Consider the following 17,460-nt stretch of genomic DNA (forward strand, 5'->3'; position numbering starts at 1 on the left):
GTATTTTGATAGGGAATTGTTATCTCCTTTCAGGTGGTAGCTTGAAAAAGTGCAAGTTGTATTTTGTAGAAGAGGAAGTAAGAGCTTCCTTGCAAGTTGTAGCTTGCAGAAGAAATCGAAGGTAGTAGCCTCCTGTATGCAGTGGCCTTCAAAAAATTTGATGTAATAAGGGGAGTTGGAGCTTTGCCTTCACATCACTTCAGTGAAAATTTGTGGTTTTCCCTTCATGAGTTTTCGCTTATATCTGGTGTCTTTGTGTGTTGCATATTGAATGTCTCACTTGTGTGAATGTTGTTGAATTCAAATGTCTCTCTAGTAGTTGTAAGTATTCACCAAAAGGTCAGCAGTTCAAAACCCTGTGAGCAAAAATCTAGCCATGCTAAGGGCTAATGTAGCCAGGTTGGGCGTGATCCATAGGTGATTTTGATTACTTAAATGCCCGTGGGTCGCAACTACTCAAAACACAATTTAGTCATACATAAACTAGCTAAAACAATTACCAATAATGATTTAAAGTAAACTAATTAATTTATTATTCTTTGATTTCAGGGTTTTGTGATACATTTAGTTCTTTTTTTCCTTCAAGATTAATCACATGTTCAATTTTTACTGGTCTAGTTTGGAACCAACTATTGTCCACAAAGACAAAAATCCAATCTATCCAAAAGTTTAAATAGTGGAGATACACCTTGTTTCAGATTGGAAAAAGTCAAATAAAATTGAATACTAAATTACTATATAAACCTTAAGTTATAAAACTTAGATTCATTTTTATTAGAAAATAATTGATTCTATTTTACAAAAAAATATTTAATAACGGATATTAAGTTATTGTAAAAAATAAAAAGAAAATTAATCATTTACAAATAACGAAAAAATAACTTAATAATTTAAATAAATTAAAATTAAAATTAATATATATATATATATATATATAAATTAAAAATATAAAAATCATTCAATCAAGGGAAATTTGTTTGAACCCATTATTATTTTATATATTAAAATTTTGAATGAAAATCTAATCAACTAAATCCAAATTTATTATATATTTATATTATTATTTACATATATCATCAATTATTATAATTATACCGTAAAACATTTATATTATTATTTACATATATCATCAATTATTATAATTATACGGTTAAACAAATGATCAAAATTATTAAATATTTATATTATTACTATAGTTAAACAAAATATCAAAATTTATATACTTTTATAATAAAATTATTATATACAATATAATAATACTATATACTTTAGAATTAAAAAAATATTGCATTTATATATTTTGTATTATTACTATTAAATTTTGACTTAACAAGTATTAATACAACATCTCTCCCTACCCTTTTCATTAAAAACCACTCTAGCCGGTTACTTTCATTTCGTTACTCTCCTACTATTATTATTCGTGATGAGCTATAAATAAAATGTGCCCGAAAAACATTTGTTAATCCGTAGAGCTAAGTAACTTCGCAATTTATTCCGGCCTGGAGTATGCCGTAAAACTGCTTCTGCTTGGCTAAGAGCTCGTCTTCCTCGGACGTAAGGAAACAGGTTAACGGCCCAAGACCCAGAGGCATCTGGCAGGAGTGAAAGCCTGCTCCCTTACGGACCACCAGCGGGTTATTACAGGTGGCGTGGTTTTCCTTGATAACGGTGATGAGTCAAATCGACATTTGCGGATAGCAGCCAGAGATGGTTGTCCTCACTGTTGGTTTGACACCTGAGTTTGATAGGTTTTGCCACCTTCGGAAAAAAAAAAACTTCGCAATTTATTGCTCGATTCAGCGCTATCCCTATACGGCTAGCAATATTTATCCCTCTCAGGCATACGAGATAATTAACTTGCTTGGTTTGGCATCCGATTCAGAAATTCTTATTTCCATCTTTATAGCAAAGTTAATACATTTTGATATGCGTTTTGATAGTCTGATATGACATGCTGTTTTTTTTCTCTCCTCATCACCGCGTGCATGTTATATATGGCTATGGAGAGCACATGTCGGGGCGCATTAACTTTGCTATAGAGGTAGAAATAGGAGTTACCCTTGGGCCTTGGTGTAATGTCATGGAAACTCCTATTTCCACCTCTATAGCAATGGTGTAATGTCATGGAAACTCCTATTTCCACCTCTATAGCAATGGTGTAATGTCATGGAAACTCCTATTTCCACCTCTATAGCAAAGTTAATGCGCCCTGACATGCACCCCGATAACCCGATATAACACACTATTTTTTTTGTCTTGTCATCACCACGCGTGTGTTATATCTGGCTATCAAGAACGCATGTCAAAACGCCCATCTGAGTCCACCATTTTCCTCCCTTTCAAATCTTCAGGAGACCGGTTTCCCCAAAATGATCTACCTATATGATGATCTCACTAGATCCCAGGTTGCGGAGCTCAAAAGCTCCAGGGAGCAGGTTGCAGTAGCACGGCAATGGGCGGTCATTAGGGATCTCAGGGCGTCAAACTTAATATAATAATAACTTAAAATAGAAAACAAAACAAAATAATATTAATCGAAATTAATATAACAATATTACCATAAAATAAAACTATAAATAGGAACCATATTTTCCCGCGCTTACCTTGCGATCACATTTATATACAGGAAACTATGGATTAGAGATTCTCTGGTTTGTATTGGCCGGGGAGAGACAGGATGGAAATACTGAGCTCCAGCCGAAGGGGTTATGCAGGGGAGGACTCTCCTGCCTCCGCCATTGGCAGCGGAAGTGCGTCGAAATACAAATCTAGGCTCGATAACAGATCCAGCAAGCTTTCATTCTACCAGTCGGCTCCTCCCCTCGAAGTATCCCTCGAAGATTTTGAATTATTTGCTGTGGATCGTCTCAGAGGTAATCGAACTTTTTACTGTTTCAATAGTGGAAATTTATGCTTCGACTACTCTACTTTACTCTAAAGTACATTTAGAGAAGCAGGATTTTCCTCTTCTCCTACTGGAGGTTTGTTTTTTTGTTAGTTATATATAATTTTTCTTTTCATTTTAAGCATTTACATTCAGGCTGCCTGCAATATTTACAGAATTGGGACCATTTAACTTTCAATGTATAGATTAATCGTTACGATTTTGTATTTGTAAATTGCCTGTTAACGCATATAAATTTTTTACAGTGAGAAGTCTTTGATGACTGGTATTTTTTTAAATATTAAATGAATCTCAAGCATTCCAGGTTTTAGGGTTCTTAAAGCAGTTTTATTGTGGCCCATTGTAGTTCTTAAGGGTCTCGAAGATGCGTTGTCACGTGGCAAAAAATCGGAAGAACTGGAAAGCTTGGTATTCTTATAACTCTGATTTTTTCTATCATGTCCCTAAGGATTTCCATAAGTTGTTTACAGTCATGATTTTCAAACAAATTGAGTCGATATTGATTTTTTGAATATTTTATATTTTTAAGGTGAGCGAGTTGTGGAGAAAGCACATGCGGACTCCAAATGCAGCTGACATGATCAATAAAGATATTATATCGCATTTTGTGTTGCGCTTGGTATACTGCAGAACGTAAGGATTCATGCCTTTTTATTAAATTATCCCAGAATCTTAGCTTGCTGATGTTTGGCCTTTCTGCAATCCGTTGTTTAAGATTATCTGAAAAGTTTTTCTTTTTATGTATTGAATCTTTGTTACAGGGAAGAGCTTCGGAGATGGTTCCTGCAGATGGAGACTACTCTTTTCCGTCATCGTTTTCGTCTGGAACACCCAGATGCCCAGGTAAACTTATGTTCACATGGATAATTATAACAACACATCATTTATAATTCTGAATTGTTTGGTCATAGTGAAATGTAGTCCTCTCATTTGTTTATACATGCCTGCAGAGGATGTTCATGGAGGAATGTAAGCTTCCCTACAGAGCAATTACAAATCCAGAGTTTGAGGTGAAATCACAGTCAATGTTTTATGTACAGATTGAAAGTTTTAAACTTGTAATTGGCATTTGCAATTTTTGGGTTTTGTATGGCACACACAAAAAATCCGGATTTTATGAGGTTTTAGTAGATGTGTCACGAATAGATTGTCCAGTAGAGACTAGAAAGGATTAATTCTCCGATAAATAACAATAAAAATTGTTGTTTGATATGTTCTGCTTTTAATGGCAAATACGGATGCCAGGAAAAAATACAGAAAATAGCTCTGGTTTCATGTTCTTAGATAGAGGTACTTAATGTTAAAGCTTTGTTTTGACCATTATACTAAGCATTCATCTTGAAGCATTTATAACTTAAGATGTTGTTTGTTCCATTGCTTTTACAGACGGTGAAAGACAAGTTGGGTCAAGTTGCACGCTCACTTAACCAACCTCTTCCTAATGGTAAGGTCAATTTCGGACACTTTGATTAGCTTGTCAGTGAATTTCCTAAACTTTTAAACACGTACATGCACACAAACATACGTAAGTTGCAAGGGTTCGTCGGTTTGCTTATAAGTGTGCGATTTTTTGAAATTTGGATTTCTCAATGTTGGATTGGATCAACACACACACCTAGTAATCATATACATATATCTTTTGAACAAGTTTTCTATTAATAAAAAAGGGTGCATACATGATTACACATGATGCAAGATAATTGTTTGCACAATTTTCTTTTGTATGGCCTGTAATTTATTTTCCCGCTGTTCTTTTTTTCTTCTCTTTTCCTCTAATTTTTTTTGGTCTTTGTAGGTGATTTGTAAATGTTGATTGTTTTCCTCTTTAAATTATTTTGAAGTTGGTTTTCTTTAGTAGCTTCCTTTGTTGTACTGCTCTTTGTAGTCAGATGTATTTTTTGGTTTGCAGAAATATTACGGGTCTTTCTTTTCTAGTTTTGTTCTTCTTTTCAATGGGTGTATTTTCTTCTCGATCTTTGTTTAATCCATGATTTTTCTATGTTTGGATGTCAAGGGTTCATCATTTTCCTTTTTGACATTTGCTTAACCAATACAAATTTTCCTTCCTTCTCTTCTTCTTTGAAGGCTTTTCCTCTCCTTGAACTAGTTAGGAGGCTTGATGGAAGGGCAAGAGGAGATTCTTTAGCCATATACATGAGAATATTTGTATCGAAAGGTCATGTGCTCAAATCAAGGACTCAATTCCAAGTAATTCCATCGAATTCTATGATTAGTTATTATGGGTGTTGTTTTCTTATATCCATTTCATGCAATATTTGGCATCGATATCTAATCCGTATTTTGAAATAGGTTTGTGAGTTAAGAATTTCCTGAAATGGTCACCAATACTTTGGAGTGATTCTTTATGCCAAAGATCAGCAATAAGATTTAAAATTGAAAGCGTTGTGAAGCTATGAAAATCCCAAAGGTGCAGTTATTGGACTAAACTTTCGTTGCTAGTGTTTCATGTTGAGAATTGCATTGCCATAACTAGGGTCTTTCGTGAAGCATTGAATCTTGATAGCATGACTTTCCTTGTTTTGAAAGTGGTACAAATGAGCCCCCTTCACACATAAATTACATTATACATGAAATTTGAATTTTGGTTTAGAATTGCCCTAGTATATCCAATCTACAAAAATGTTAGGATAAGGTTAATTTTTTTATTCTTATTATTCATGTTTTCGTTGGAAAGTTCTTTTACTCAAGCACGAGAGAGCTCACTCAAGATCTTGAGGGGAGGAGGGGACTTTGCTTTAGACAGTGAAGTCAAATAAGGATGGGGAGGAGGGTTGTTAGTCCAACTTGGAACCACAACTGAGTTTTGGATAACCAAAAGAAGTTGGGCAATTTAGTTGTGATCAACAAGTAGAATTGTTTGAGGGGCCTCATGGGATCCTACTATTAGAGAGGGAGGTTGGACTTGTTGGGGAGCCTCACGAATGAGTAGGAAAATGGCAGATAAATGTTTTGAAGAACTACCAATTTTTCTTTTTCTTGTAGAGTTGTAATAATGACCCTTGGAAACTATTGACATGAGGAAGGAGTTGTTTTTTGAAGACTTGAAATTGTGGTGGGGGCTGAGGGAGGAACTTATACCTTCTTTGTAATTGAATTTAGAAGTAAGGGACAAGAACCTGCAATCCATGTTTGAGGACAGTGATAATGTAGAAGGAATGTGGCTCAATTGAATTGCCTATTTTGACCCTAATGCAAGCATTGTTCCACAAGAGGACCTCAAAAATGGCCCTAAAGAAATTCCATGTCTTTAATTAAATGCATATATTATTATATAATGCTTATATATTTGATAATATATCTTATTGTTAAACATATATATCTTTTAGTAATACATTAACTCTTTTTTTAAGAAATACTAACATTTACAATTAGATATGCAAAAAATAGAAGGGTATATATCAGTGTTGCGAAAATCGCGATAATATCGGAAAATCACGATTTTTTGAGTTTGGCTATATTATCGCCTGGTTTTTACCCTATTTATTTATTTATTTATTTTTTTGTTTCTTTGTGTTTTCTTTACAAAAAATTGTGATAACTTGAAAAAATCGCGATTTTTTGGGAAAAAATCTTTTTGGAAAAAAAAGAAGAAATTTCTATTTTTTATTTTTTCTCCGATTTTTTGATGAGGAGGAAGAGCAACAGGAGGAGGAGGTGACACAACCTACCCAGACTACCCCTGTCACCAGTAGAGGACGTGGTCTACCTCCTGTAGCTCCTAGTTCTTCAACTTCTAGAGCACAACAGAGTCCACTGCCAACTCCACTGGCATCTACATCTAGAGGGGCAGAGGAAATCAATAGTATTAGACTTTAGTTATTTGGTTCATTTCATTGTATATGACATTATGGCTCATGATATGAGATACAATATTATATTTTTTGTTGATATTTTGAGGCTGAGTTGGGATTCAGGAGTTAGGACTTACTATTCAGGACATGATTCACTGTTATGTGTGATGTAGCACTAGAAATGATATTACACATCTTATATATTAGTTTTTTTATCATATTTATGTGTCAATGTATTTATTTTATGTTGTATATGCTTTATATATTAAAAAAATTGGAAAAAAATGAATATTTTTGTATGTTACGATTTTTTCCCCTCGTCGATAATATCCCGATAACAATTACTGCAACATTGGTATATATAATGAGCCTCTTTATCTCTTCCTAAGAGTGACTAGAGTGGAAAAAACATTTGAATAATTAGTGGGATCTAAACATTGGGTGTCCTTGATCAACAATGACCTTTTTGCTAAAAGATGATCATGTACCTCATCCTTCCACAAAGAACTGAAGCTAGACAATAACTAATCTCTTGATCAAACACAAACTTATGTTTGAGCGTCTAAAGCACAAAATTCATCATGATCCATAAATAATGCTAGAGACCAACAAGGGCCTCATGCACAAGAAAGTGACTATCCCCAAACAAAGAAACACGTAAATGAATCCTACTTTGAAACAACATAGAATGTTGATCCTTTAGTAACCTCCAAGTGCTTGGGGAATCGACACTTCCAAAAGATATGCTTTTGAGTCTCTAGTTGTTGACACATTGGGCAAAGACCATCTTAAATATCACTTTGAACGCATTCAACTTTAGAAGGAATCCTTTGATATATGACTAGCCAAGCAAAAGCTTGCGACTTATAAGATAGGTGCATCATCCTTGCACTATGAAGATGATGAACCTAATAGGCCTTCACTTTTGTTGAAGCTCACCTTCCATTAAGAACCATGAGAGAAGATGGCATTGATGAAGTGCTGAACATAGATGGCGAGAATCTTATTAAAGCAATGTGCAACCAAAACTCCACGTCTTGTCCCTCCAAATGTCCTAGGCATACTAATGTAGAGGAGCCTAAGGTCAATACAAAGACTATTTTTATTAATATGTAGGATAAAAAGCTCAAATCATATTACATGTAGTTGCCAAATCTTGACAAAGTTTGGATGGCTCTCATTTTAGGTTATGACTGCATAAATGCATGAGATGATAGTCTCTATGACTGTTTTTCATGAATCAAAATAGAATAGCCTCATAATTCCTAGGATAAAATAACAACATTTAGCGCTTATGTGAAGAGAATTCCCTTGTTTCTGGTTGTGCTATTCTAAAAGATCTTTGGCCTTTGTGTGACAAAGAAAACATGCTTTACCCTATATGACCTTTGGATATAAACTTTAACACAATATATAAGATGTGTATTAACAAAAAGTAGTAATTGTTTCTTATCCCCATGATTTGTTACTTGAGAGTGTTAGGTAGCTCAAGCTCTTGTCATGTGAATTGGGTATTTCCTTCCTCCTTTCTCATGCCTTTGAGATATTTCAATCATAATTTGGTTGTTTGCTACTGTGTCCCCAAAAAATTGATGCTTCGACACCATAGTTAGATATTCCTCCTAAGCTAGAGTTTCATTTGTTGACTTTGTTCTTTGAATGGAATGAATTGGAATCATGACTTGCTCCTTGAGCTTGTCAATGTTGTTGGTCAATGCTCTTGCCATTCTCATTAAGCCTTCCTTAATAGACTATTTGGAGTCCATCGTTGACTTGAAGATTTTTGCATTGCTAGAGTGTCCTTGGGTCAAGAGGAGGAAACCAAGAAGGCCTTCTACCTTCATTTGCTTCCTTAGTTGCTTGCATCTTTGAACATTTTAGACTACCATTTGTTTGATTACTTATAGACTAGAGTTGGCTAGATGTTATTGGAATCATGAGACTAGATTAAATCAATTGGTTTACAAAAATAATTGAATTGATTCCCAAATTGGCCAAAATTACTTTGTTCTAACCTCGTTTGAATTGGTCCCTCTTTGCCTAAAGAAAAGGCGAAGTACAAAAATAGGTGATCCTCCCCCCCAAGCCCTAACCCAAGCTTATGTAATGATGTCCCCTTAGATTCGGTGATGGAGTAAGCCAACACTATTATTAATGTCCCTAATGGATCAAGGCATGCGTTATGATTAGGATCCCAATATAAAGGATCATTTTGATGATATGTGGTTATTTGTTGTAGCATAATTCCTTTGGGCTTTAGAGGTGATCTAAAGCTTTAATGTTTATGCAATTTGTTGTAGATATGTATCACACACGTCATTTTGCTATATTCACTCTTACATGCTATGTGGATGAGCAAACTTTGTTAGTTTTTGATGATATGGTAGCATCAGACAGGTGTTTTAGTCTTGATTTTTGTCTAAGAGCCTAAGGAACACAATATCTCCAAAACCCAGAAAAGGTTTCACAAGATAAGCTTATGAAATGCCTTAATTAAATTAATTAGCCACCATTTAGTTATTAAAGGGAATTAATTAAGGAGACTGACTTATGCTATAAAGACTTCTAGAAAATGACTTGGATCAAGTCTAAGATGATCTTAGTCGTTGATGAGGATATAATCGTGGCCGTTGAAGCTCCAACGAGAGATTATAAGAGCAAGTTGATGAAATGGAGAAAGACACAAGAGGGGAGCGAGTTACCTTGGCAGATCAAGCTACCCAATTGTCGTGATTCAGCAAGGGAGAGAGTTCAAGCCAAAGAAGGAGAGCATCAGTGATCGAGGGAGCAACAAAGGAGAATTCCAAAGAGTTTCCCAACAATTTTCCCAGTGTCGGAGAGACAGGAAAAGGGAGGCCGAAATTGTTCTGCAGAGAGTTCATGCAGCCAATGCGACCAGCCAAAAACCCCACTGCAAGTTGCCGAGAGAGAGGTTGTTTCAGTTGCCGGAGGCTGGAAAGATCATCCATGAGGCATAGTGATTTTTTCCAGAGGCAAAGGTAGGCATGACAGCTCAATTAGAGGCAATTTGTAGGCAGTGCGAGTTCTTCAAGATCAATAGTGTGAGCAGCCAAAAGGGCAATGCGAGTAGGCCAGAGGGAGGGCTAGTAGATTTGCAGAGGGAGAAAATATTTCCCATAAATTTTGTTGGAGGATTGCCAGCTGGGCATCTCAATTATTGTAATCTACATTTTTGCTGCATAATTAAATAAACCCTCATTTGCTGCACCGGTTTTCCCTTCGGGGTTTTTTTGGGGACTTCTAAGTCCAAAAATATTGGTGTCTATTTTATTGAGTGTGTGCATATTTTTCTCAGCTTCTAGTTTATTTTCCGCAACATATTTTATTTTTGGTGAAGATTGCAATTGTGAGTTTATCGATATTTACCGTAATAACAAATAAACTGCAAATAAGTTAGGAGATAAATTTCCAGTTAATTGCAATCAAGGATTTTTCACAAACTTTGCATTTTTCATGTCTACATTGATCTACATGACTATGTACACACATACACATGTAATGGAGAATGAGTAACGATGTAGCTTGCCAATACCATTTCACATATTTCTTCTGGCTTCCTCAAGTATTTGAATGGAGGATGGTATTAATAGCGAAAATAGTTGATGGTAAACTAGTAGGACCTTTTGGGAAAGGATCTCATGATGTCTTTGGGTTGAATCAACTGCTATCGCTTAGGGCTCTCTCTTTCTCTCTCTATCTACACACACACATGTGTGTGTGTATTTTAGTTGATTGGTTACTCAACTTGGATTTTTGGTTAATATCAATTTGATTTTGGCTTGAACCTTAGTCGATCTTGGTCTACAGTTGAAAAGTGGTATAGCCTCACTTAGTAGGAAACAACTCTTCTTTATAAACATATACCGTATATTAATTTATACATGATATCATTCTATGTTATGTATTATACATTTTTTTTTGCTTAAGCAAGTGTCGGTCCTTCTATTTCATTAAGCCAAAATTAGTTTACAATAATTACACACATCCTTTCGACGCCGATGAAATAGGAAAAAAAATAAAAACAGCTAGCTCCCTAAGGTTAAATATCTGGCCTTACAAGGAAATCTCATAACTCCAAGACAACGAACCCTTTTAGTCTCCTGAGTTTGGAGGGAAAAGAAAACCCGTGGAATCTTTCGCACCCCGGTCCATCTCCGCACCCAATCTGACGACCAAAGAGTAGATCGTCCAGCAAAGTTGACCGGTGTATAACGTTCCCGCCCCACAAAACAGAACGAACGATCATGACCGTTGATCCCCGCTGCGAGATCCAACGGATGATAATGATTTTGCATCGACCAAGATGACCGAGCGATAGTGAGCGATGGAGGGCGGTATACGAAACCACCACCTTGCCACGTGTTGAATGCTGTATGGGATCGCTCCGAAATCACAGAAACCAGTTTTCATTTGAAGGTGGTGCGATCAGGCAAAAACTGCCCAGGAAGCGGTTTTACTTCCCAGAACCCAAAGTTCTGTGTTAACCTGTTGCCAGAAAAATTGGAGACATGTTCCACATTCATTTTGCCTTCGCCTAAACTTGGGACCTCCCTGATTGACCATCCGAAAACCAGTGAAGCCCGTTCCACTAATCCCTGGATTTTCCGCGCCCAACAGTGGTTTGTTCCCCCCCAAAAAACTGCTTGCCTGAGACCTTAGACGCATACAGAGGATAAACGCTTCGAGCTCGCCTCTGTGGCTTTGTTTTTAAACACGACCCTGTCTTCATCCGCTTGCTCGAAACACAGTGCTCTCAGTTTGCTCTGTCTCAGCTCCTGCCACTCCGTCGAAACCCTGTCTTCAGTGCAGCTGACACCTTGGTTGGCAAGAAGATCCGCTAGCTTATTGGCCTGTCTTCGAACATGGTAGAAACTGACAGTGCGAAGACCTTGGAGATGACCCTGAATTCTTTGGAAAACTCGGATGAGTTTCCAGTGTTTGGAGACTTTCTCCGGAGCTGTTCCACTACTAATTCTTTTCACCGAGTTGATGGTAAATTCAGAGTCTGCTTCTATTATTACATTCGAGCAGTTGTTTTGACTCAACAATTCTAAGCAATGCTCCAAAGCCATTAGCTCAGCCATATTATTGGTGGCTGTACCTAAGTGACAGTGGAAGATGCAAATGATACTGCCCTCTTCATCCCTTAAGACTCCTCCATATCCAGTAGTTCCCGGGTTTCCTTTTGAAGCCCCATCAATGTTGTATTTCAAATATCCTTCCGGGGGAGGATGCCAGAAATCCTTCTCTGTGTCCTTTGAGATAACCTTTCTGACTAAGCCTTGAAGAGTGAGCCCCTGCATACCCAGCTGCCTGAGAATTTTTATATCAGTGTCTGAGGGAGGATTTTTAGGGTAGTTGCAAACAGAGGAACTCACTGTCTCCTTCAGCTGTTTCAGGATCAGCTCCAGCAGTCGATGTGGAGGATTCTTTTCATCCTTAAAAATCCTTTTGTTCCTTTCTTTCCAAACATTCCATATGATGAAGCTTGGTGTTAGGGCCCAAGCTGAATTGAGAAAATCATGATTCGAAAAATTTCTCCTCCAATTATTGAGGGTGTTACTGATACTCCCTCTGTCCCTGTCAGTTTGTTGAAAGATAGTGGCAAATATGTCCCATAACCAGGAGGTAAACATGCAACTATTGAGTATATGCTCAATTGTTTCCTCTTGAGCTTCACAGAGCTGGCATCTTGAAGGCCCCAAAACCCCCCTTTTCCTGATATTATCCCAAGTTAAGATTTTCTTATGATGCACCAACCACATGAAGAGTTTGATTTTCATCCACCCTTGGTGCCTCCATAAATTTTGCCATTTTTTGTCCCGAACCTGGGGGTCCCTCGCTTGGAGAATACCTTTAGCTTCCTTAAGATTGAAGGTTACCTCTTTGTTATTGCCCCATCTTAGTTGGTCTTGCCCCCTGATACTAAGATCTTCCTTTGTTCCACCATTTTCATGAGTTCCTCTGCTTTTGTTTTCAGGGGAATGTTATTTCTGCAATCAATGTGTCTCCAGCTTCTCCATTTTTCTGTATGATGAGTTTGATCCCAGTAGTCCTTTACCTTAATTAATTCTTGGGTGTCTGTCTCCTGCTTAAGGTCAAGGAAGCCCTCTTTTAACAGAATTGGTTCTTGTTGCCACTTGTCTTCCCAGAAAAGAGCTTGATCACCTTCTCTGATTTCCCAGAAACTATTTTCTTGAACTAGACTTCTATTCTCCCAGGCTTTGTTCCAGATGTGTGAGCCCTTTATGATTCCTGACATTCTTATGAGATCACTATTTTGCCAGGAGCTAGCATATTTTTCTTTCCATATATTTGCCCATTGGGCCTTTGGATTCTGAACCCAACGCCACCAAAGTTTGGCCCCTAAAACATTGTTGAGAATTTCCGGATCATCCAAGCCTAGCCCTCCGTGGTTCTTGTGTTTACAAATTTTATCCCAAGACACTAAGGCCCATTTTTTCCTATTCTCCTCCTTTCCCCAAAGAAAGTTTCTTTGAATATTTTTGAATTGCTGTAAGACTCCTTTTGGAGCTGGGAGGGCTGATAGCATAAATATAGGGATTACTTGTAGAACTGCTTTTGTAAGCACCAACCTGCCAGCAAGATTTAAAGATCTGTTGGTCCATTTATTGACCTTATCCTGCAACTTATTGATCAATGGTTCCCAAATGCTCTTGAGCATTGGTTTAGCAGTGAGAGGGACCCCCAAATATTTAGATGGCAGAAAATCCCTTTGAAAACCTAGAATTCTGGAGATATTTTTCTGAATAGCAATATTGGTATTGAAGAAAAAGATTTTTGATTTGGAGAGATTAACTTCCATACCTGAAGCCAAAGCAAAGAGATTCAGGATTTTTTTGTAGGCTAAAGCTTCTTTGACTGTAGGAATTCCCTGTAACATGGTGTCATCTACAAATTGTTGGTGAGTTAGGGCCTGACCATTATCAGTTAGTTGCAGGCCCTTGATCTTTCCTGTAACTTTGGCATGCTTGATAGACCGTCCTAGTCCTTCCATCATGAGGATGAAGAGAAAGGGAGAGAGCAGGTCTCCCTGTCTGAGTCCTCTTGAAGGATTAAAAATCTTAGAGGGAGAGCCATTTACTAAAATTGAAAAGTTGGGAGAAGTCACCAGAGCCATTACCCATTTGACCCAGTTATGATCAAATCCAAAAGCAATAAGAATTCTTTTGATATAGAGCCAGTTCACTTTATCATAAGCTTTGGCTATATCCAATTGCATAATCATGCCCGCCTGCTTCTTGCTTGATAAAGAGTGAACCACCTCTTGAGCTTGAATGATGTTGTCAAGAATTTGTCTGCCTTCCACATAACCGGATTGTTCCCCTGAAACCAGAACAGGGAGTAGAGGTTTGAGTCTATTGGCCACTACCTTGGATATTATCTTGTAAACCACATTGCATAAAGCTATGGGTCTATACTTCTCCGGTGTTTGAGCGTTATCCTGTTTAGGTATCAGGGCGATGAAGGAGGTATTGAGCGCTCTCAGGATGGTTCTGTTCACCCTGGAATCCTCCACAACCTGCAAAATATCTTGTTTAACTATATTCCAGCAAGCTTTAAAAAAATCCACATTGAAACCATCCGGGCCTGGTGCTTTGCCATTCTGCATATCTTTGAGGACTTCACTGATCTCCTCTTCCGTTACTGGCCTGTTAAGGTTGAAATTATCCTCTCTAGATACCAGCTTCGGTATATGATAGGTTACCTCCTTGATGAAATGCTCTCTGTCTGAACTGTTTTCCTGAGTTATACCTTGGAAGTGCTGGACTAACACTGCTTCTATGGCCTCATGGGTTTTCTGAAGCTCCCCCTCCTCATTCTTTATCGAAGAGATTCTGTTGTAAGCTCTATTGGCAATGGTGGATTTGTGAAATTTTTTTGTATTACATTCTCCTTCTTTTAGCCATTGAACTCTAGACTTTTGTCTCCAAAAAATTTCCTCTTGTTTACATAGATTTTCCCAATCTTGATGATGCTTCTCAACTTGCTCACTTTTGACTTTATCAAAGCCTTCCGTGATCAGAGCTTGGTTGAGAACCTGCATTTTGTTTTCAACGGATTTTTTTTCCTCAAAAATATTACCAAAATCTTTTTTGTTCCACTCTTTGAGCTAGAGCTTGATGTGCTTAAGTCTTTTATGAAGTAGGAACATGCTTGTCCCTTGGATTTGCAAATCTTCTGACCACCATTTTTCAATATTGCTTATGAAATCTGGGTGGTTCAGCCAAATGTTTTCAAATCTAAAAGGTCTGTTCCTGGGAATACCAATGCCCTTGATCTCCAATTGAACCAGCCAGTGATCCGAGCCTCCAAATGGAAGAACTCTCGCTATAACTTCCTGATCTGTTAGCATAAGATCCTTTGAGATAATAAATCTGTCTAACTTGGATGCTACGTGGTCTTCTCCTCCTCTTTTGTTGTTCCAGGTAAAGAGGCCCTTATTCATATCTGTATCTACTAGTTTCATATTGTCTATAAAGGTTTGAAACTCTAAAGAGTCTTTGCTAAGAGTTCTGGTTCCCCCTTTTTTCTCTGAAAGCGACTTGATCATGTTGAAGTCCCCTCCCATGATCCAGGGAATTCTTGTGTGTCTCTCCCTGAGGTCCACAAGAGAATCTAGGAACCTGAGTTTATCATCCATTCTTTGAGGGCCATACACATTCGTGACTAGATAGGTATTCCTCTTTCCTACAGGTTGAATAACTACTGATAAATAATTCCTTGATGCCTCTGCATCTATTATGTCAATTTTCAGGGGATTCCAAAGGGTGAGAATGCCCCCCGCTGTGTGCTCTGCTTTGACTTCTAAAAACTCAAATCTGCTGAGCCATTTTCTATGAATTTGTCTTAATTTCTAAATGGAACACTTCGTTTCTTGGATGAAGATAATATCCGGCATTGCTTGTTTCATTCTATGACTGAGCAATCTTTGTTTTCTTTTACTTCCTAGACCCCTGATATTCCAAGATGTGAACTTCATAATTAAAGATTTGTGAAGGAATAACTGGCTAGGTCTTTCATCTTACTTGAGTTTATCATTAGCTTTCCACACTCCATCAAGAGTTCATTCTGCTTTTTTCTACCTCTTTTCTTTCCTGGGTTTCTAGTAGCTAGACCAGGAGTTGTTTTCATCGTTTTCACACCTCTGTTGTCCTGCTTGTCAATGTTTTTCCCTTTCTCCACACCTCTGGCTTGAGTTTTCCATAAGAACAGTTGCTGTATTCTGTTGAGCTCTTCTTGAGGCAACGAGTCTACCCCTCCCGTGGTTCCCTGAATCAAGAACCCTTCTAGATCTAGATGTTCTTTATCAAGAATTTCTTGAAGTTCACGATCCTCCTGCTCCATTTCACTCTGGGTCATTTCCTGATCCATCTCCAGTTCTGTATCACTAATCATGGTCGCTTTCTGAAAATCAATATCCTCCATTTGTTCGCCCTTTTCTTCTGCCTCCTTTTCCTCATGACTTCCTCCCATTACTTGATCTTCTTTTGTGGTCTCTTCTTCTTCTTCTAGAATGTGGAATTTGTTCTGACTGACCTGTTTCCCTTCATTTTGATGTAACTTTGTCCCTCTCTTGCCGCTTTTTCCTCTATTAATCACTTTGTGAAAGCTGTCTGTATCCTTCATTGTGCTAGCTTTGCTTTTGTTTACTGCTTTACTAAGAGGGCAGTCTCTGATTAGATGCCCATGTTCATGACATCTGCAGCATCTGAACGGAATATGCTCATAGTCTATTGTTTGTATCCATTCTTCATCAAAAACTTCCAGGATCACCTCATCCGGAAGAGCTCCTGATAGGTCCATTTCCACACAAATCCTAGCGAAGGACGTATATTTTCCCCTTCTGGTAGCTTCAGAAGCTTTAACAAAACGCCCTAATTTATTGCCTATGGCAGCTAGCGATTCAGTTTGCCAATAATCAAGAGGTAGAGAGTAGAGCCTTACCCATACCGGTACCGAGGTGAAAGTCTCCCGTTCTGGGACAAAATTCATCATCCAAGGCCGCATATAGAGGCCTGTTGCTGCGTAAAAGTAGGGCCCTCCTTCAAACACTCTGTCTTTGTCTTCAATATTTGTAAACACCACCGTGAAGAAACCCTTTGACCCAAGATGTAGGTCTATGCTCCCTTTAGGTTTCCAGTGGTATTTGATCCATGTCTGTAAAGCTTTTTCAGTGGGCCATACTCCCATGAACTTACAGATGATAGCATAAGTCCTCATGTGATCTCTGTGTGCCTGCAGAGCTGGATCATTTAAGACTACTCTGGGTGTGAACTCAGCTTTGGGTTTGCAGGGTCCCTTTTGTTTTTTATCTTGAGATCCCTGTTTTTTGTCTTCTTCCTCCTTGTCTTTAGTGCTGATATTTTCCTTATTTTTGGTTCCTGCTGTCTCTTCTTCCACATTCTTTTTCCCTTCCGCAGCAGTCCCTCTGTCATTCTCAAGAGGTTTCTTGCCTCTGCTTGCTACTGCCTCCTTGTAGGAGGGAGTGGGGCTCCCTCCTCTGCGGCTCTCCATGAAGATCGACCTCTGAAACTTATCTGAAACCCTAGTTTATTGCCTTGCGTTTCGCTCCGCCCTCCCCCTCCAATGTCCTTCAGATTCAACCAAAAATGTTATTATGTATTATACATTACTACATATTGCAAATTCTATTAAACTTTTCTAGTTGAGAAAAGATATTGATATTGATTTTCA

General features: G+C 37.8%; 1 protein-coding gene across 1 annotated transcript in view; it reads left to right on the top strand.

Moving 5' to 3' along the window:
• Positions 1-2,591: 2,591 nt before the first annotated feature.
• Positions 2,592-17,460, top strand: part of LOC149138544 (putative DNA primase large subunit) — a 127,811-nt gene continuing 112,942 nt past the window's right edge. The window contains exons 1-6 of the mRNA XM_089446597.1: positions 2,592-2,876; positions 3,255-3,316; positions 3,438-3,541; positions 3,670-3,751; positions 3,859-3,918; positions 4,295-4,352. Coding sequence (XP_089302723.1) covers positions 2,681-2,876; positions 3,255-3,316; positions 3,438-3,541; positions 3,670-3,751; positions 3,859-3,918; positions 4,295-4,352 — 562 coding nt within the window. The 5' untranslated portion in view covers positions 2,592-2,680. The remainder of the gene's footprint in view (positions 2,877-3,254; positions 3,317-3,437; positions 3,542-3,669; positions 3,752-3,858; positions 3,919-4,294; positions 4,353-17,460) is intronic.

This window comes from Pinus tabuliformis, chromosome X (assembly GCF_031772625.1).
Source record: "Pinus tabuliformis cultivar Carrire ecotype Pingquan chromosome X, CPIR1, whole genome shotgun sequence".
In the NCBI taxonomy this organism is placed as follows: Eukaryota; Viridiplantae; Streptophyta; class Pinopsida; order Pinales; family Pinaceae; genus Pinus; species Pinus tabuliformis.